The sequence below is a fragment of the Neovison vison genome, chromosome 11 (genome assembly GCF_020171115.1).
Source record: "Neovison vison isolate M4711 chromosome 11, ASM_NN_V1, whole genome shotgun sequence".
NCBI classification, from domain to species: Eukaryota; Metazoa; Chordata; class Mammalia; order Carnivora; family Mustelidae; genus Neogale; species Neogale vison.
The window spans coordinates 123,920,352-123,941,806 of record NC_058101.1 but is presented as its reverse complement, the minus strand read 5'-3'; the positions used below and the strand labels follow the sequence as shown (position 1 = coordinate 123,941,806).

The 21,455-nt window shown below is 43.1% G+C and overlaps 1 protein-coding gene across 2 annotated transcripts in view; it reads right to left on the bottom strand.

Moving 5' to 3' along the window:
* Positions 1–21,127, bottom strand: part of TMEM131L (transmembrane 131 like) — a 169,964-nt gene extending 148,837 nt beyond the window's left edge. For both annotated transcript variants that reach the window (XM_044224637.1, XM_044224638.1), the window contains exons 1-3: positions 20,987–21,127; positions 20,212–20,282; positions 11,654–11,697 (exon numbers count right to left, since the gene is read on the bottom strand). In XM_044224637.1, the coding sequence (XP_044080572.1) occupies positions 11,654–11,697; positions 20,212–20,282; positions 20,987–21,110 (239 nt within the window). In that variant the 5' untranslated portion in view covers positions 21,111–21,127. The remainder of the gene's footprint in view (positions 1–11,653; positions 11,698–20,211; positions 20,283–20,986) is intronic.
* Between the last annotated feature and the right edge of the window lie 328 nt (positions 21,128–21,455).

Here is a 21,455-nt window from a genome sequence, read left to right as displayed (position 1 = left end):
GCAGCACTTAGAACAGGACAGAAAATGGCGGGGCACCTCAATGGCCCCGACAGGTAAGCCTCCAGCTCTCGATTTCGCTGCAGGTCATGATCTCAGTGTCATGGGATCAAGCCCAGCTTAGGGCTCCAAGCTCAGTAGGGTGTCTGCTTGAGATTCTCCCTCTCCCCCTCCCCCTGCTTCTGTGCGTTGTGTGCATGTGCGATGCACATCTCTCTCTCTCTCTCTCTAATAATTCTTTAAAAAAGAAGAATACAAAATGAAAGAAACTCTCTAACACACACTAAAGTGTTATTGTACTCGAGTCTCAATTCTGGGTCTCCCTTACAAGAGGCAGACTCATTTTTCTCGGAGGTTTGCTAGGAACCATATAATACCAGGGAATTCAGTTACTTTAAAAAAAAAATTCAGTTGCTTCCACATATCAATCTTAGGTTTGGTCTCCTTATACAGAGAGCAGACTAATTGGGAAAGTCATGTTCCAACCTGTATCAGTTATTTTTTTTTTTAAGATTGTATTTATTATTTATTTGGGAGAGCACACAAAGTTGGGCGAGGGTAGGGAAGGGGCAGAGGGAGAGGGACAAGCAGGTCTCCCCCCCACCAAGGGGGGAGGGGGAGAGGGAGCTGAAAATAGAGGCTTAACTGACTGAACCACCCAGGCACTCCCTATATCACTTTAGATGAAGGAAAACAAGTATTTCTTGAGAGGACACCTCAGATTATGTGCTTTTCTGCCACTTTGTAGCTCTATAATCTTAAACTGATTTGCTTTTTTCAATCTGTTTCCTTTTCTATAAAATGGGAATTCCTAGTTAACTAAGGACAATTCATGTAAAAATACTTTGTGAACTACCAAGTATAATACAAGGGCAACCACTTAAATCCAGGTTTTAAGGATTAACTGGATTAGTGAGACTTGGTTTTGAGCGAGATAGATCAGTCTTGATCCCAGAGGAATTACCTCACCAAAGCTTCATGCTACATACATCTGCCATAACTGTTCATTGGAACGATGGATTGTTATTCAAACTGGACTTCACCTGTCACCAGTAATTTAGTAGCAGCTAAAGGAACCAACAGCCACAAGGTAGTACAACCCCAAAAGTTAAAGATGTACAAGGCGTTACATCAACATGAATTATTTACTATGTACATCTGCACAATGTTCAACATGAGAGCCACACACAATATTTGGTTTTTACTGAAGCTGTTCTCCGGGAACTACCTTCAAATGCAGCAGTGGCTTTCTCTGAACATTTCACAGATGGCAGATCATCTTTCCTAAGGAAAAATTTAGTTTTGGGGGGGGGTGAAGTTTTTCTGAAGTTTAAAAGAATTACTGAAGTATAGTTGACATATGCTATATTAGTTTCAGGCATACAGCATAGTGACTCCACCATTCTGTTACTCAGTGCTCACCACAATAAGTATAGTCCCCTCTGTCACCACACAACAGGATGACAATATTACTGACCATATTCCCTATGCTATACTTTTCATCTCTGTGACTTATTTTATAACTAGAAGTTTTTACCTCTGAATCCCATTCACCTCTTCTACCCATCCCCCACCCGCTCCTCTCTAGCAACCACCTGTTTTTGTTCTCTGTATGAAGAGTATGGTTTTCTCCTTATTCATTTGTTTTGTGTTTTAGAGTCCACATATTAGAGAACTCATACGGTATTCATCTTTCTCTATCTGAATTATTTCACTTAGGGTAATACCTTCTAGGTCCTGCCATGTTGTCACATATGGGAAGATTTCATTCTTTTTTATGGCTGAATAATCTTCCATTTTATGGATATGGATATAAAACCTCCTTTTTATTCATTCATCTCTCAATGGAACACTTCCATATCCCGGCTATTGAAATAACACTGCAACAAACATAGGGGTGGATATATCTTTTCAAACGAGTGTTTTCATTTTCTTGGGTAAATATCCAGTACCGGAATTACTGGATCATATGGTATTTCTAATTTTAATTTTTTTGAGGAACCTTCATATTCTTTTCCACAGTAACTGTACCAGCTTGCATTCCCATGAACAGTACACAACGGTTCCTTTTTGTCCACATTCCCACCAACATTGGTTGTTGCTTGTGTTTTTTATTTTAGCCATTCTGGCAAGTATGAGGTGGATCTTATTGTGGTTTTGATTTGTATTTCCCTGGTAAGTGGTATAGAGCATCTTTCATGTATCTGTTGACCATCTGGATGTCTTCTCTGGAGAAATGTCTGTTCGTGTCTTCTGCCCATTTCTGAGTGAATTATTCATTTTTGGGGGTGTTGAGTTGTGTAAGTTCGGTATATATTTTGGATACTAATCCTTGATCAGATACGTCATTTGCAAATATCTCCTCCCATTCCACAGGTTGCTTTTTGTTTTGGTCATGGTTTCCTTTGCTGTGCAGAAGCTTTTTAGTTTGGTGTTGTCCCCACAGTTTATTAATAGGTAATGTTTAGGTTTAGCCCAAGAGCCACATGCCATCCAGAGCTATGTCTTCTGATTGAAATATCTGAACAAACTGGGTAAAAACAATAGGAATTGGCCGTGAGGGAAGAATATATGGCACTAAAACCTTGTTTCTCCAACTGGGATGTGTATGTGTGTAGCACAGAAAATTATCCCATGAGGTAAATACAGCAATCTTCCCGAAACATACATTTTACTACAAGATTTTTGAAGGGAAAAAAAAAGCGATCAGTGAGTAATTTTAAAATGACTTAAAATTCTCAATAAATTAAAAATATATATATATTTTTAATTTCAAAGAATTTTCATGTTCATAGCAGACTTTTTAAAACTACATTCCCACTACTTGGGAGAAAACATTGGGAAAGGCCACAATAAACAAGACTTTCCCCGTATCATGCATAAATGAGTTTGCAAAGCAATTCAAAAACAATGGTTCCAGAAGCATCTTTACTGAGCACACCATCTGTGAAATACTGTCTAAACTATTATAGTTAATTATTTGTGAAGTGGCAACATTCTTTTGTTACACCTACTGGAGTGGGGGTGGGCATCACTGTTACTCCAGAGTCTTATTTCATCTGTGGACGACTGCAACAACAAAACAATCAGAAGACAATTCATTTAAAACTAGAGTAACGAGCTCCCGGGAGACCCTCTTATTTTAATACTTATGTTCCTAGACAGAGAATACTGCCTTGGGAAATTCTATTTCTCCTTTGAACCTTGAAATCCCAAGCTCTGTCACCCTCTTAAGCAATATGAAGTTTGGTGTCCCAGCACATCCAGAATGCCTCCACAGCATTGATGGATACTGCTGTCAGTATATTGGGATCCATCTGAAAAGTACTCACAATTTTCCCAACATCAAAGAAACCTAACACAACCACAGTGTCAGCTCATCTCTAACTATACAGCTGTAAGTTTTCTTGAAGATGGAGGTTGGGTTTAAAATGGCAAAACATCCAAGTCTCTCTTTCACTCACAGTGGTACCTTCGCTCTGGTCTGAAAGAAGCTCCTTAGAAATCTTTTATGTACTTTTTAATACCCATGTTGTCATTTCCATGGGCGAGTCTTCCTGGGCTGTTGAATCTGCCTAGCTCTTACTTCAGGATGCACACCCACTGAACAGACTTCAGAAGACACCTGACTGTGAAATATTTGTGACAAGGAACTGAGACAGTTGTGAAGCGAGCTGAGAGTCAGACTTTGAGTGTTGGATTAAGACACTTCGCCTAAAGGCAATTCCTAGTCTAAGGTAATGAACATCAAGTTTCTGGCACAAGTTACACCATGTTTAGGGACGTTTCTGGCACAAGTTATGCCACATTTAGGGACCATACCCAGGCTCTTGAGATTTTGATTCTACTTTATGGTTTCAGGATCATGAACATTAATGAAATGTTTTGCTTAGTTTTAATCTAGAATAACCCTTTAAAATATACCTGGAATTATTAAAAATGGTTCAAATATCTTTTTCAATATAAAAATATAAATTAGCACAAGTTTAATCACTCCAAAGTCTGTAAAAAAATAAATCTAGAAGTAATAATTTTAATAAAATCAGAATTAGGATACTGATCCTACTATACTATTTTTTCTAATTAATTCTAATTGAGGTCTAAACAATTATATAAATAAGTCTCAAAAGCTTTGCTGAAAATTTCAAAACCTAAAAACAAACAAAAAAACCCCAAAAAAAGTATTTTGTAACTTGAAAACAATTTTAATATATACCAAGAACCCTGTTGAAAAGTTTGAATTCTAAGAATATCTATATTAGCAGCTCTCTTATAGTCAATAAAAATTTACTTTAGACTGTGAGGGCCATGCAGACCATGACTGAATGCATTCATTCTACAACCTTCCCAGGGCCCACATGACTCTATAGAAAGTACCACGGGGCACGCACCAATAGAGCTAATAACCCATTTTCTTTAAAAACACACCAACTGCAATGACCTAGTTTAAAAACCACAACCTCTAATATTAATACCACTGCTTTGATTCTGATGGCAAATATGGTGTGTGGGCTTGGATACAAAGAACGTGTGAAACAATGTAAATTATCAATTTAAAAGACTTAAATTTATATCAGGAGCTTGCCTCCCTTCATTTAGCAGTTCTTCACCTAGATGTTAAGTACTAGGTTGGGTGTTAAGGAATTAGTGGAACAAGACTCAGGACAATGCCAAGACAGGTGATTTCAAACAAAGATAGGCCCTGTGTTACAAGTGCCGGTACTATATGGAGTTGGTCAGGTAAGGGGCTTAGCCAGAGAAGAGAAGAGAGAGAGCAGGAGTCCATGTGAAAGAGGGAAGGGAGAAGCAGGGGCAGGAAGGCTGAATAAGTGAGCATGGCCAAGATCACAGAAGGCCTTCTGTGCTATGTTCCAACGTCTACACTTGGTCACAAAGGGCAAGGTTGTGTGTAGAAGTAAGGACAGGAAAGGAAGTATCACTGAGATACATTACTCAGGTGGGAAGGTGGAGAACAGGTTTGGGTAGCTATAAAATAGAGGTAGCAGACCATGTGAAGATCCAGCCACCACCTGGTTATACACTAGGGTGGGCAGTAGGAAGGAGTCAAGGGGGCATCCTGGTTTCTGGCTTACACAAGTGAATGTACAGTGCACAATGCGGGGGAGGGCTGAGAAGGAACTGAGCCTGAGAGCTCGGTAAGTTAGCAGCACCTGAAAGCTAAAAGGAGCTCTCTGTGGGCAGCTGGACAGGTTAAGACCCCTGGCTAGAAGGTACAATCCAAGTTCAAGTTCTTTCTATTTAGGTAAAGCCCCAAGAGAACAGGTGAGATCACCTCGGAGAAAACGACAGATGGGAAGAGAAGAATGTCCACAGTGGAACCCTGGGGAGGCATGCTCAGATTAAAAAGCTAGGATCCTGTCAACAGGTAAGGAACTGGGGGGTTATACTGAAAAAACAGCTTTCAACTTCTAAAGGAGAACAAAGAAAAGTGAAAAGCAGTTCCATTCCCTGTGGGGGCTCTGAAATCCCCTTCGCTGCCAAAAGGAAGTTTCCCTAGCGATTAAGTCATTTTTGTCTGCAATTATATCTTTCAGTATGTTGCTGAAAGGTTAACAAGACTTTCTTCATGTCCTGACTCTTAGGCTCAGCCTTTAACTGATGTAAGAACAGATTCAGAAGAACACAGTTTGCTGCTGTTAACTGATCATATAAAATCACATCTAAAAAATACAACACAATGACAAGTCCCACACTGTACTTGACCAGTCGGTATTTACGACTTTCATATCACCATTTTAAACGTGGATACACTATACTGTTCGCCTCGCCATTGCTCACACTGTTCACATTCTAACATACGCCAGCAAGGCTTATGGGAGCTACGAACAGAGAGCCAGACGAGCTTCCCAGAGAGCATTCAATTCCCGCAAGAGCTGAAGTCCGCTCTCACTGGCTCTCATCGCTGAATCCCAAATGCAATCTCTCACTTTCAGCGAAGGAACAGATTACTGCTGGTATTTGAGAACACCCAGGAGAAAAACGTGGACTCAGAGGCAAGAGGGGAGAAAGTCTTTCAGATATTGCTTTCCTGGCTTTCAACCAAATGCAATTACATAGCATTCACTCAAGTTAATACAAACAAAATCTTCACTGAGGCCAATTTCCCTGAAAGCTTTCCCAAAGTGTGTTTGAGATCATAGGGTGGCAACTCCAGAACCGTTTACCCCAAGAGTAATGGTGGTCTGCTTTGGGCCCCACCCTGGGCAGGCTGCCGACTGAGACATAGAGCCCTCTTCAGATTCAGATTCTCACCAGGGCTAGATGTCAGTGCCACCTACACTTTTCTTGGGACATCTTGAAACTCTCCTTTATGGCCACAGCTATATGGAGTTGCAGTGTGGTCCTCTAGATGGTGCCTCTCGAGACGAGGCATTTGTGGTGCAGAATTCCCGAGCATCGCCTCTACTGACTTCGAGTCTTATTTATCAATAGAGAGTTAGCATGTGGGGTAATAATTAAAACCAAAAATCACAAAAATGTTTAAAACCATGTGTAAAGAGGCAGTAATAACTTCACAATAAGATTTAGGCAGGACATTAAGCTAGCAAGGCAAATCTAATATCAGATTATAATCCAAAGCGTAAAATAAGTAAAATAAGTATGTCCATACTGATATAAGTAAATGACTGAATGAATAAATGAGGGAAGAACTCCAAATAATTTCTGTAGGTGGAGTTCAACTCCATTCAATGACTTGCCTCCAAAGAGTGTAGCATGAGAGGAGATGAAAAAGCCAGGTGATTAAGGTTAATATCAAAGCGATAAGCCATGTTGACAGGAGATATCCTTGATATCTGATGACAATTCAATTTATAGGTGTGTTCTTCCTCCCCAAAACACATACCCCCAATCTAACCAGGAGAAAGAACATCAGGCAACCCCAAAGAGAGGGGCATTTTACAAAGACCTGAGGCAGTACTCCTCAAAACAGGCAAGGTTTCAAAAACAAGGAAAATATTACAAACTGTCACAACCAAGAGGTCTTAAGGAGACATGACAACTAAAAGTAATGCGGCATCCTGGATGGGATCCTGGACAGAAAAATGACATCAGGGAAAAATAAGTGAAGTTCAAATAGTGCGGAGTTTAGTTGATGGTAACGCACCAGTGTTGATTTCTTAGTTCTAACAAATGTGCCACCGTAATGGAAGATGTTAGCAGTTGGGTAAAGTGCATGAGGGCTCTATGAGAACTCTCTGTACCATCTTCACAGCTTCTCTGTAAAACTAAATACATTCTAAAACAGAAGTAAACAGAAGTTCTACTTTAACTATAGCAAGACATTATATGAGCTTTGGAGGTATTAAAATTTTCATTTAAAAAATTTCTCAACAGTGCAGTAAAGGTAAATGAATAGTAAGTACTTAGGTGATTCATTTACCTATCACAGGACATTACACTTACAGAGAGAATTCCTGGAAAGAGCTCCAGAACCTACATCTTCAGGAAACAGACACAAAGAAAATTCTCTAAGAGTACCATCCAACCCCTGTCATGATCTAGTCTTTACACATGAGGAACAAATCCCAAGGTGGGAGGGAGGGAGGGAAAAAAAGCCAGAAGAAACAAAGAGGAAGAGGTTTGGAAGCCAAGTTAAAAGGAAAGCAACTAGCGATAATGTAAGAGCAAAATACTACAAAATAGTTAATATTGAGAGATTGAAACATATAAATCAGGGCTGATCAAAATGGGATTCATGATTAAGAAATTTTAAAATCATTCCTGTAGAGGTAACCAGCATTTCTTTTTACATGAAATAAAATTAATTCGAAAAAGTCTGTGGATGGATGGTAGTGAGTGGTTGCATAGCTGTGTGGATGAGATCGATGCCACAGACCTGACGTTTAAAAATGGTTTAAATGGGACCTGTTATATATATTTCATCACAATAAAAAAATGAAATAGAAAAGAGTATGACAGGGGCGCCTGGGTGGCTCAGTGGGTTAAAGCCTCTGCTTTCAACTCAGGTATGATCTCAGGGTCCTGGGATTGAGCCCCGCATCAGCCTCTCTGCTCAGCAGGGAGCCTATTTCCCCCACCCCTCCACGCTTGTCTCTCTGCCTACTTGTGATCTCTGTCTGTAAAATACTAAATAAAATCTTTAAAAAAAAGAAAAAAGAGTATGACTCAGGTAGTACAGGTAAGCACTTTTATAAATAAATAAAGCAGGCACACACATATTCATACATCCAGACATATGTGTATGGGCAGCTAGGTGCCCATGATGTAAAATATATCCCTTACCGTGAGTCACTGTCAGAAAGTTTGAAAGCCACTGTGCTGAGTAACTGCCATTCTCCCACCCCACACACCTTCCCTAGCACTCTGACACTAGGTAAAAAGACCCACGGGGATAACATCTACTGATGCCTTCAAGTCTGACAGAAAACGGAGGAAAGTAACCAGTTCTGACTGATGAGAAAGAAGAGAGCACAGCAATCTACAGAAGAGAACAAAAGCTAAGGTGCACATAAGGCTGCCTACAGGCTGGATACGCCCACCCCTGGAGGCTGCCCAGGGCTTCCTAGCTTGGGGCTCACAGTACCACTTCCTCAGGAACGTGTCAAAATCAAGTCTGACATTCCTATGAGGCAACCAAAGTTCCTGATTCCCTCCCCCACTTCCTTTCCCATCTCAGTTGTCATCACCTCCAGATGCTCAAGCCAAATTCTAGAAGACCTCTGTGACTACTTCTCTTCCCCTCCTGCTCTACCACTGATTCAGCAACTGATGAATCTGTTCCATCCCCAAAATCCATCTCAGAACTTCCCAACTCCCACCAGCCTCATCTGAACCACCACCAGCAATCCTCACCTCTCCTTGCTCCCTCCCCTACACTCAAACAGAAGACAATGGCAAACTCTGAATTTTGCCTCATATATTTATCCCACATTTCAAATTTTATATTATGAATTTAAATGGCTGCATAGAATGTCATTTCTGCCATATTATAAATAACAGTTTTCTAAATAAAACTCACCATCACTTTTAAAAATATATGCAATGGATGGGGTGCCTGGGTGGCTCAGTGGATTGAGCCTCTGCCTTCAGCTTCATGGTCATGATCTTCAGGTTCATGATTCTTCAGGTCATGATCTCAGAGTCCTGGGATGGAGTCCCGCATCGGGCTCTCTGCTCAGCTGGGAGCCTGCTTCCCCCTCTCTCTCTGCCTGCCTCTCTACCTACTTATGATCTCTCTCTCTGTCAAATAAATAAATAAAATATTTTAAAAATATATATATGCAATGGAATCTGAACAATACTCAATGAAATCTACCATCATTCTTTTTTTTTTTTTTTAAAGTAATGTCTATACGCAGTATGGGGCTCCAAATTATGACCCCAAGATCAAGAGTCACCTGCTGTATCAACTGGGCCAGCCAGCTGTCCTATCATCGTCCATATTTTTAAACACACCAATAGGCATTCTTGTATGGCTGGATATTCCCTCCAAGGATTTTTTTTTTAATATTTTATTTATTTATTTGTCAGAGACATAGCGAGTGAATGAGCAAGCACAAGCAGGGGAGACGGCAGGCTCCCCACTAAGTAGGGAGCCCGATGTGGGACTCCAACCCAGAACCTGGGATCATGACCTGAACTGAAGGCAGACGCTTAACCAACCGAGACACCCAGGAGCCCCTCCCTCCAAGGATTTTAACTTAACATGTACATCATTATGTTGAAAGGCTTCTGAAACAAAACTATGTGTTTCACCTGAAATGTTGGGCTTTTAAAAATATTTCCTGTGCTAGGGCGCCTGGGTGGCTCAATGGATTAAAGCCTCTGCCTTCAGCTCAGGTCATGATTCCAGAGTCCTGAGATCGAGCCCCACATCGGGCTCTCTGCTCAGCAGGAAGTCGGCTTCCCTTCCTCTCTCTGCCTGCCTCTCTGCCTGCTTGTGATTTCTGTCAAAAAAATAAAAATAAAGTCTTAAAAAAAAATTTCCTGTGACTACTGGGTTTAAGTGTTAAATATTTTTTTCTTCTGAGTTACCAGTATAATTTTCATTAGTAAACAAGCGATCAAACCAACAAATTTTATAAGTCTTGACAGGTGATTAGACATAAGGGAACAAATTTACTGAAAATGCATTCCTTAAGAAAAGGATGAAAGTGTCTTACCTCCATCCTTGATTCATGTGACTATTATTTTTCTTGTCTACTTTTTTTTAAATGTAAGCCCTGAAAAAGCTTGTTCACATAAATGGGTGTGAATGGAAGGAAAATTGTTACAGCTCTGTCCTTATAGTCTCTAAACTCCCTCACTGTTTACCCAAAAAGCACAGTGATCTATCATTAAAAAATAACTGCTGATGATCTATCAATTGCTGATTTGATTGTGCCCTTCAATTTTGTAGACAGGTTTGAAAACCACCAGCGTTAGAAAAGAATTTGTTATCCAGTCAGAGTTAATCGCTTCTCCTAACCAATGCCAGTATTTGAAATCACGCCTCTGTTTGCCCAAAATGGAGCACATATAAGATGGGGGCTGGGGAAGAAGTCTGTCTTTCTCCTATAAAGTGGAAAAGAGATTATAAAAGAGGAGGTAGAAAAGGATAGCTTGTAACCTCAGACAGATCAGTTTCAGGAGACTATATGGATAATGAGATCTAGAAGCTAACTCTCTGAATGAAATCCCTGTGCCCAGTCTCCGTGTACCTCCAAGCGACCAGACATCCCAGTATGAAAAGTGACGGAGACTGCTCCACCACCAAAGTTTTTTTTTTTTTTTTAATTGTATTTATCTGTTTGAGAGAGAGAGAGAGAGACAGAGAGTGAGCATGAGCAGGAGGCAGGGGCAAACGGAGAGGGACCCTGGAATCATGACAGAAGCTGAAGGCAAACTCTTAACCAACTGTCCCAAAGTATTCTCTTAAAAATCTAGTTTACACCTTTAGATTTGCTAGCCCCTGCTTTAAATCCATTAACAAATCATACCACCCTTAAAAAAAAAAAATAAAACCCAACCTCCTTACTGTGGTTTCTAAGGTCCTACCTTACCTTAGTATCCCACATACTACACTGGCCTTCTCCAAGTTCCTGGAATGCTGCCAGTGCCTCCCACCTCCGGGCCTTTGCACCTGCCACTCCCTCTGCCCAGAGCACTTTCCCTTCATTTGCTGCTTGCTGCGTGGCTAGTCCTCCATAGCCTTCAGCTCAAATATACTTGCTAAGAGGGGCCCCACCTGATCTTCCTCATTATTCTATACCACTGCAATCTGATTGGCGATAGTGTAATCACAACCATTTTGTTTTGTTTATAGTAACGCCTGACTCCACCACTACATTCAACACAGGTTTGGGTCCTTATTTTACACACAGCACCCAGAACTATGCCTGATGCTAAACAGGTATTTGTGAAAAGGGGGGCAGCATAAGTATGCCATGGAAAATGCAAAGCTGAATATCGGGGATGGGGGAGATATTTCTAACAGTTTTCTGTACAACCTTGTTTTCAAACAAAGGTATATTAATTATTAGAGACCACAGACACCCCAACGCCAAAAAGCAAGGCATATCACTGATCTATTAAACATGTAAACATAAACGTACATATACCAAGACTTCAGACAGCATCCAAAGTGGGCAGCAATGTTGAGAATGCAGGTATTTGCTCCTGTTGTTTTTCTTACCTCTGTTCTTGAGAATGCTCCTCCATATTCTCTTCGGAATCACCCTATTGATAAAAACAAACGAGAAAACATGGTTTAACAGTTATTTCAAAAGAACGCAAAAATCTCCAAAAGAAATAATTCTTAAATTTCACATGGATGATGAACTTGTAACGAATGTCTAAAAATAGTGCCTAAAAAAAATGGGTGGCTTAGCTGGTTAAGCGTCCATCTTTTGATCTCAGCTCAGGTCCTGATCCACATCCGGCTCCATGTTCAGCATGGAGTCTGCTTGAGATTCTCTCTCTCTCCTTCTCCCTCTGCTCCTCCCCTTTTTCCCACTCCCTCTCAATAAATAAATAAAATATTGGGAAAAAAATTTTTTAAAGTGAAATAAAAATAAAAAATAGTGCCTGATACACAGCAGGTATTCAATGAATATTTATGGATATTGATAGCAGCAGGTATATTAATGAATATTTATTCATTATTGAAAAAATGATACTCCTAAAATCCATAAATTGCCATATAATCCCTCAGACAGTGTAAATAAAGTTTCTCCCTGCTTAAAGTCATGACCTAAACATAATCTCAAAACTACTTTGACATCTCTTCTCTCCAAGAGCCTTTTTTTTAACATTTAACTTGAATCGCATAAAATAAAGTTTAATGATAATATAGAAAAGGGAGGGGTGCCTGGGCGGCTCAGTGGGTTAAGCTGCAGCCTTCGGCTCTGGTCATGATCTCAAGGTCCTGGGATCAAGCCCCTCATTGGGCTCTCTGCTCAGCGGGGAGGAGCCTGCTTCCCCATCCCTCTCTCTCTGCCTGCCTCTCTGCCTACTGTGATCTCTGTCTGTCAAATTAATAAATAAAATCTTAAAAAAAAAATATATATATATATATATATATATATATATATATATATATATATATATATATATATATATATATATATATAGAAAAGGGATTGGTGGGATGCCTGGGTGGCTCAGTTGGTTAAGCAGCTGCCTTCGGCTCAGGTCATGATCCCAGCGTCCTGGGATCGAGTCCCACATCGGGGTCCTTGCTCGGCAGGGAGCCTGCTTCTCTCTCTGCCTCTGCCTGCCTCTCTGGCTACTTGTGCTCACTCTCGCTCCTCTCTCTCTCTGACAAATAAATAAATAAAATCTTAAAAAAAAAAAAAAAAGAAAGAAAAGGGATTGGTTAGCTCAGAATCCCCTACATGGATACCTGACTACCTGACATATTTTGACATCAACATAAAAAGGCTAATCAATTTTATAAATGGCATAAACATCACACTCAAAAACGCTTCCAAAATCCTCTCCCAGACTTACCAGGCCAAAATCTGACCGCATGACATATACCAGGAGGGTAAAAAGAAAAGTCACTTGAAAAAGAAAACACAAGGGTAGATGATCCAATTAAATACTACATGTATTTTGTCTGGCAGACAGAGTCTTGACCATTCTTTCCCGAAGCTCGTCACTGCTGGGTTCAGGAATACGGAGCCTTCCTGGTTCTCCGGCTTCTTGCTCTTGGTACTTACTGCCTCTCCACCCCCTGCCTTCCTACTTGTCACTACCAGTCCTCCTGGGCCCAGACTCCCTACACCAATTCACTCACAATGTTGACACAAGCTTATCACCGTGGGGCCCAAATCCCCACCGCTGGACCCAACTCCTCCTCAGTCATTGATGTGGTTGCTCAGGGAATGCCTATCTTTCCTAAGAGCAAGACTCCTCCCCCTTTGGGGAGCCCAGCACCAGGCTGTGGCCAGCACGTGGCAGGTGCCCCACAACACAAATGCCTCTAGCACATACGCATTTTGTCTTCCCCCAAAACAGTAATGATCAACACTGACTTAGCAACATCCGGGGCCCCTGCCAAGTGGTTTCTGTTCTAACTGGTCTCCTTCTGTCAAGGATACCATTGCACTCCTTGACCTATGGACAAACCTTAGGGTCACCTTATACTGCTCTCCTTCCTAAACCTCCAGCCATAAAGACTCACTCAACAGAACTACGGTACAGACCTGTGCTTTCTTCTCCATCCTTTCTGCCAGCAAAGCAGCCCACACCATCAGTACCCCAGGCCTCCATGACCAGCACAGATGGCACTCTTCACTCTGTTTAAGACCACTGCCTCCAGTCCACCCCTTTTGTCTCCGCAAAACCGATTTTCTGCAACATCAGTCACGACTTTCCACCCACTTGGTATGGACCCAGCATTCCATATCAAGAGCCTACCACCGCTCCCTAGTTGCGAGTCAGACGTACTCTAAGCTCCATAACCTGGAACTGGGCAACTGTCAAATGACTTTGACATACCCATCCCAATCTCTACAGCCACACTTCATCAGGAGCTCTGGACTCCCAGCTGAAGCATCTGCTTAAAAACTGTCACTCCAGTAAGGATCTAGAGGAGGTCCCATTCACACCTCCGCTAATGCAGGCATCTAAGCAGCCCTCCCAGCCCTAAGCCAGTAATAGACTCCTCCAAGATGCACTGTTCCGCCTCCCTCCTTTCAGTTCCTACATTTCAGCACTTGAATGTTATCTCAGGGTAGTACCGGCTTTATCTCCCCACCACCACCAGGCTCTCAAAGGCGGGAGCCAAATCCTATAAATTCGCTACCCCACCCCCTTGGCAGTGCCTCAGGGCCCTTGCACTAACTATTCCAAATCTCTCACTGCTTTCTCCGTCTTCTCAAACCGACCTACTTCAACTTGCTAAATTAAAACTCCAGCTCCCATCACCTGAATCTTCCTCCGGTCTGCCACCATACAGCACTGAGGCCTTTCTAACAGACTAAAGAACATATAATCTATTCTACTTTGTATTTACCATCTATATGCCTTCATTAGACTGCAAGCTCCATGAGGGCAGGGGTTTTGTTTTTGTTCAACGTGACATCTGCAACCCCTAGACCAGTGCCTGGCCCACAGTACATGCTCCATAAATGTCTGCAGAGCTAAGTACAGTCTAGCTGTTCCTTAAATACTAGTGGATATACACCTCACACCTGTTAGAATGGCTACTACCAAAAAGACAAAAACTAACAACCATGCACTGTTGGTGGGAAGGCAAATTGGTGCGGCTACTCTGGAAAACAGTATGGAGGGTCCTCAAAAAATTAAAAATTGATCTAACAATTCCACTTTGGGGTATTTAACTGAAGAAACTGAAAACACTGATTCAAAAAACTATTTGTACCCCCTGTTCATAGCAGTATTACAACAGCCAAGATACGTAAACAACCTAAGTGTACACTGAAAGATGAAGGGACAACGATGTGGTATGTATGTGTGTGCATATATATGTGTACATGCATATAAACATATATGTACATATACATATAATGAATTGCTAGGCAGCCATTAAAAAAACACAATCTATTTGCAACAACATGGATGGACCCTTAGGGCATTATGCTAAGTGAGATAAGTCAAACAGAAAGACGAATACCTGTGGTTGCTCTCAGATACAGAATTTCAGAAACAAGAACAAAAACAGGGCCTCCTGGATGGCTCAGTCAGTTGAGCCTCCAACCCTTGGTTTCAGCTCAGGTCATGATCTAAGGTCATGGGATAGAGCCCTGTGCTGGCATGGACTCTGCCAAAGATTCTCTCTCTCTCCCTCTGCCCACCACCCTCCCCCCCCACCTCCCCCACCCACCGCCGTGGATCATACTCTAAATAAATAAATAAAATAATTTAAAAACAAATGCCAAGCTCACAGATACAGAGAACAGACCAGTGATTGCTGGGGAGCCAAGAGGGTTGGGGAGTGGCGGGGAAAATGGGTGAAGTTGGTCAAAAGGTACAAACTTCCAGTTATAAAATAAGTACAGAAGTCCTGGGGATGTAATGTATAGCATGCGACCAGTGAATAATACTATACCGCAAATTTGAAAGTTACTGAGAAAAAATCTTTAAAGTTCTCATCATAAGCCAAAAAAAAGCTTTGTAACTATGTATGGTGACAGATGGTAACTAGACTTACTGTTATGTTGCACACCTGAAAGTAAAATAATGTTATATGTCAATTATGCCTCCATAAAAAAATTTTTAAACAAAAATTTCAAAAATACTAGTAAATATGACCATTTTTTAAAACTTCACAAAACAAATTTTTCTAATTCAAAACAAAACACAAAGAGACCCAGGAACTTTACCACCACAATACTGTTTAGACTGCAAAAACTCACACAGTGACCTAGCAGCCAAGAGCATGGGCTTTGAAGCTCAGGGCCTCCTGGATTCAAATCATACCACTGGCCGATTCCTTCAGCCTTGGTAATTTTTCTAATGACTCTGTGCCTCAGTTTCCTTATCTGTAAAGTCAGGGCATAACACTTCACACTTTTAAGTATATGAATGTGAGTATTATTAACACATAAAGTGCTGAAACAATGCCAATGATACTCAACTCGTGTTAGGTATTATTTTTTATGTTGACAGTGGAAGTAGATTAAGCTAAAAATAAATCCCTATGACAAAAAGATTTCCAAATACCAGTCAATGATTCACTGACTGGAGCAAGATGTGATTACATAACACAGTACCTGAGATAATAAAGAATTCAGATATTCAATGTACAATAGTACATTTCTTTCTACCAGTTTCCGCTACCTATACCATCAGACTTAAGGGAGTAAGACATGAGATTTTTAAAGGCAGAGACTTTCTTACTTATAATCACTGTATCCCAGAGGTCTAACTGGGTCAGGCCCATGCTAAGTGTCTGCTAGATGAACAAACAAGGCCAGAAAAGCACTAAGCCTAGCCACCCCAAACCAGACCAAAACGATTCTTTATCAGGTAACAGCTGCTTGTATTCAGCAAAAATGTCAGTGTCTCAAATCTAACCGGAGGTGTTAGGAGCCTTCTCATCTCAGCAAAGTCTGAATGGAGTAGAAGAAAAAAAATCTAGACTGCCGTTCTTGCTGCTAGCACTCATACCAAAACAAAAACAAAAACAAAGAAGGTAGGAAATCAACACTTAAGGCATTCCGCCAGCCACCTTTGAAACTAACCTCATAAACAGGACAAGACACTGATAACTGGCTCTCCTCAACTGCGGCCACAATGGGACCACCAGGCTTAGAAGCCCAAACTCTCTTACAGGGAATCCAGTCAGGTTAAGAAGATACAGGCAAGACAAAGAAAAAATCCAGACACTCAAGAAACTCATAGAGAGAAATGACAACAGTGCCACTGCTGAGGTAGAGGTCTGGAAGGACTGGCTCCAATGGGAACGGCACGGCGAAAGCCTTTGTCCTTTCATTCAACAGATACATGTGGGGCCTGCTAGAGGGAGCATCCCAGAGCATTCCAGGGGACTGACTGGAACAACACACAAGGTCAGGAAGGGCCTGAGAGAGCAGATCAAGGGGATCACAGAAGGGTTTGTACCTTGAAGGTGAATTGAGCAGGTACACAATGCAGTGTCTCGCACACAGGCCATTATTTCCTGATAATAAGCTAATGAAAACATGTGTCTGGTTCCTAACCATCACCACTTTGAATTGAAGGATGGGAGAAGTAAAGTCAGAAGAGAGGAAAAATTCGGTAAATCTAAGAATAAAATTACATTTTTTTCCTTCTTTCTCATTATTGTCATGGATAAAGTGTTTTATGTTCCTACGCCAAATATTGACCACATAAAACAGCACATAACAAAAAAATACAAATAACATAACATATCTATACACCTGTAGACATATGATAGTACTGAATTCTCGGCCCTGGAAAGTAGGAAAGCTGTCCCATGCCCTCCAGCAGCCGAATCTAGGAGTCAGCTGAGAAATATACCAAAAGAATAGGTAACATACGTGAAGTGCTTACTAAGTTCCAGATACTTCAAGCACTGCTGATCTTAAGAGAATTACCCCCATTTTCCAGATGAAGAAACTGAGAAAAGGGATGGAGCCAGCAGTCAAAACCTGGAAGCCTATCCAGAGGGTCTTGAAGGTTATAACAATTTAATTATTATATTTGGTTTTACAAATGATGCCTTTTTCTAGTCTTTGGTCACTTAAAGACCTACCAGAAAAAGAAAAAGAAAAAAAAAAAGACCCAATCACCAGAAAACATTTCCAAAATAAACAACTGTTCAAATAATTCATGGTGACAAATGTTAATATTCTATTTTTTAATGCCACACTCTCTGGTGCTCCCACTTCACCTATCACTGACAAATCTTAGCTTCTGCCTTGGAGTCTTCCTGACTGAAAGGAGCCCAACCTACAGATTAATTAAGCAGAAATGCTCAAATTTAAAAACACCTATAAATACTCTTTTCAGCTGACTCCATGACACATAGGGGAGTTTTGGGGGGAAAAAAGTCAAAATACTTTGAAGAGAATCCTCTAAAAATAACTTTCTTTAGAACCCTCTGCAGTTTATACACATACGAGTGCGTGTGTATATATGCAGCTTGGAGAGATCCATATGCATGTTTACCCACAGTTTACATAGATAGATCCATATACATCCCCTCCCCCCACCCAGGTACATGCAGGGTAAAACAGTCTCTAAAAGACAGACATATAGACAGAGGCGAAGTATTTAGAAAATTATTTTGAATATCAGTTTCACTTTCATTATAGCTCTGATTAAAATAGCTTAGTTATAAATGCTTCTATAGTGAGTATTCCAGAAAGACAGCTTCTAAATTGTGTGCTTTTTTTTTAACCAAAACAAACTGTGTTCTACATGAAACAAAACAAAACCACAAATTAAGAATTGTATAAAATAACTCTGAAGGCTATAAATAAAATCATTAATCACATCATAGGCCTTGACATTTCCATCTCTGAGCACAATGACTACATCTTCAACTAATACTACAACAAACGAGTGTCTATAATTTCCCCTCCTTTCTGTCTGGGTTGGCTTCCAACACTAACCAGTAAGGAGCACAGGTCAGAACTGAGTAAAAAATGCAAATGCATATAGATAAACACAAGTGCTTCTCAACCGGGGCAATTTTCCTCCCCAGGGACATCTGGCAATGTCTGGGGACATTTTTAGCTGTCACAAGGCGGGGTGGGGAGGGAGGAGAAAGTGCCACTGGCATCTAGTGGGTAGAGACAGAGATGCTTTTAACAGCTGGGCATCTCGTAGCCCCCAAGACACAGAATTCCACCCAGGACAGTCTCCACAAGACACAAGTCTCCAGCCCAGAATGTCATGAATGCTGCTTTTAAACAACTCTGATACACACAAATATAACTATATTTTTAAAAAGTAAAACCGTCAAGTTTTATATGTGGATCTCTCAGTAGAGTCATTAACGATTTCTATTTGGTTCTTTTTATCTTTCTGTATTTTCCAAACTTTCCACAATACACATCTGTTATTTATAATCAGGGAAAAAAAAATCCATTTGGGAATAAACTTTTAAGAGAAGGAGAGACTATCTGCTCTCCATCCCGATGAGTTTTTTTTCCTCAAAGGACTGGCCTCATCCAGCATGCTGGCCTTCAGGGAAGGTCCAGGAAAATTTTCCTCTAAAAATCACCTCTCCGCCTTGAAGCTGTTATTCATTAGTCCTGGTTAAAGTGAATATTCTAAATGTCTCAAAACCAGCACTCTAATGCTTCACATAGGAGGGAGAAACTCAAATGTAAAACTGCACAGCCGTGGACTTACAGCTAGACATCCTGTTTTTCCAAAGAGCCGCAAGAAACAACATAGAATTAAGTGCTGTCACCAATGTGGGAAGTAATGAACATCTTAAAAATTACCCCACACAAGCTGAATATTCCCTTATAATTCAACCCTCCCCTCTCCAAAAAAAAGAGTATTCAGGGGTCACTACTGCCGCTGCTGAAAAGCAGTTGACAATATTATATTTTATTGTGCACATCTGCATTCAAACGTTAGACCTTAAACCTTAACACAACGCCTTGCAGAACTGTATCTACCGCAATCTACCACAGCCCTAAATAAACCCTGTATGATGCCACGGATTCTCAATGAAATGCTAGTAATTATTTTTCCACATGCAATCATTGTATCATATGGGGGGGAGAACCCCCCCAAACCTGAAATTCAAGTTGTTAAGAGGGTGTCTCTAACACAAATTAAAGGCACTTGGAAAAAATCCAAGACTACAACCTTTTAAAGTCCCATCTTCACTGCAAAGCCACTTCACGAAAATGGCAAGTGCCACTCACTAACACTTCTGCAATCAGTCTTCCTTGTTGTCCTGGGGCACAGGGCTCTGGCTCACTTAGGGAACAGGGCACACGCCCCTCGCGCACCCAGGCCCCCAGCCCGCCCTGGGGCCCGCCCTTCCCCTGCACAAGGCTGCCCTGGTCGACCGCGGCCCTGCTGAGGCGGCCAGGGCTCCCAACTCCTGAACTTGGGGCGGGCGTGACTCACGCCCTGTCACATGGCGCGGGAGGAGGCTGGGAAGGCCACCGTTGCCAGGTGTTCAGGCTTGGCCCGACCGTTTATTTGCCTTGCAAAGCGGCCCGAGCGCGGGTGCCGCTGGGGGGCCGACGGCCTCCCTCGCGGCCGCTCCTCCCTCGCACACCCACACCCGCCCTGTCACCTGGCTGTCCTCACCTGAGTGGGCAGTAGGAGTTCCCCTTCTTCTGCCTGCCACAGCTCCACCACGTTGGGCAAGGGCTCAATCGCTGCACGAACAACCAAAAAAATACAGCGCGTTTTAATGCAAGGAAAAGAAACGCTTCCTGTTTCCCTGCCGTGCCCCCAAGCACCCGCCTCACCAAAACAAGTCACCCTCTCCTTAAAGCGTCGGCCCCCGGAGGAGCCAGCCGGAGACAAGAGCACAATGAACGGGGTGCAAGTCGGCGGCCCCCCTGTCGCGGGGAGCGTGCAATGTCTGGGGTTCGCGTACTGGAGATATACGGAGATGGGGAAGCCGCCCCGCCGGCCACTCGGCGCTCCGCATCCCGCAGCATTTGGGGCGGGCGTCTGCGGGATGGGTCCCGGGCGGCCGGGCTCGTGGAACAAAGCTGCAGGAAGCCGGGCCGCCGCGGGGCCCCAGCGCGCGCCACACAAAGCGGGGGCTGCGCCCGGGGCGCCCGGGGCCCGCGCACAAAGGCTCTGGGGCGCGTGCGGCTAGCGGTCCGCGCCGCTGTCCCCAGGCTCCACGACTGCCCAGCCTTCTGTTTGTCTGAGGGCAGGGGGCGCGGGAGAGGACGCTGCGGTCAGAAAATGTTATCAGCCGAGAATTGCAACCGCTTTCCTTCCTCCTCCTGCCCCTTTCCCCTTCCTCCGAGCCTCGCCGTCTTATAGATTTCAGCAGTTCCCTAAAAGAAAGAGAAGGGGGGGCGGGGTGGAGAGGGCGAGCGAGCACAGGCGGCGCAAGGCTGACCTTGTCCCTGAGCCCCTCCCGGACGACAGCAGGGCAGGAGGACCTGGAAGACGCCCAGCAGGAGGTTCACGGCCGCGGCGGTGCGGCAGTAGCAGCTCGGCTGCGGGCGTCGGAGCCCCGCCATGCTGGTGCTCGCGCTCCTCTCGGGTGCTCGCCGCGCTCGCCGCCCGCTCGCTGGCGCCTGGGCTGCCTCGCCCCGGGCCCGCCCCCGCGCCGCCCCGCCCCGCCCCGCCCCGCCCCCGCCGCCGCCGCTGCAGCAGCCGCTGCTGCTCTGGCCCCGCGCGCGCCGCTCGCTTTGCGCGCGTGTGCGCCACAGATAGGGAGGGACGGAACGCCGCGGGGCGCTGGGGGACGTGGACAATGCGAACGCGGCGGCCCAGGACGCCCCGCCCGGGCGCGGACCCCACGGCTGCGGGCCCGCCCCTCAGCAAGCAGCCGCGTCCTTCCCAGGTCGGCGGTCCTCGGGCCC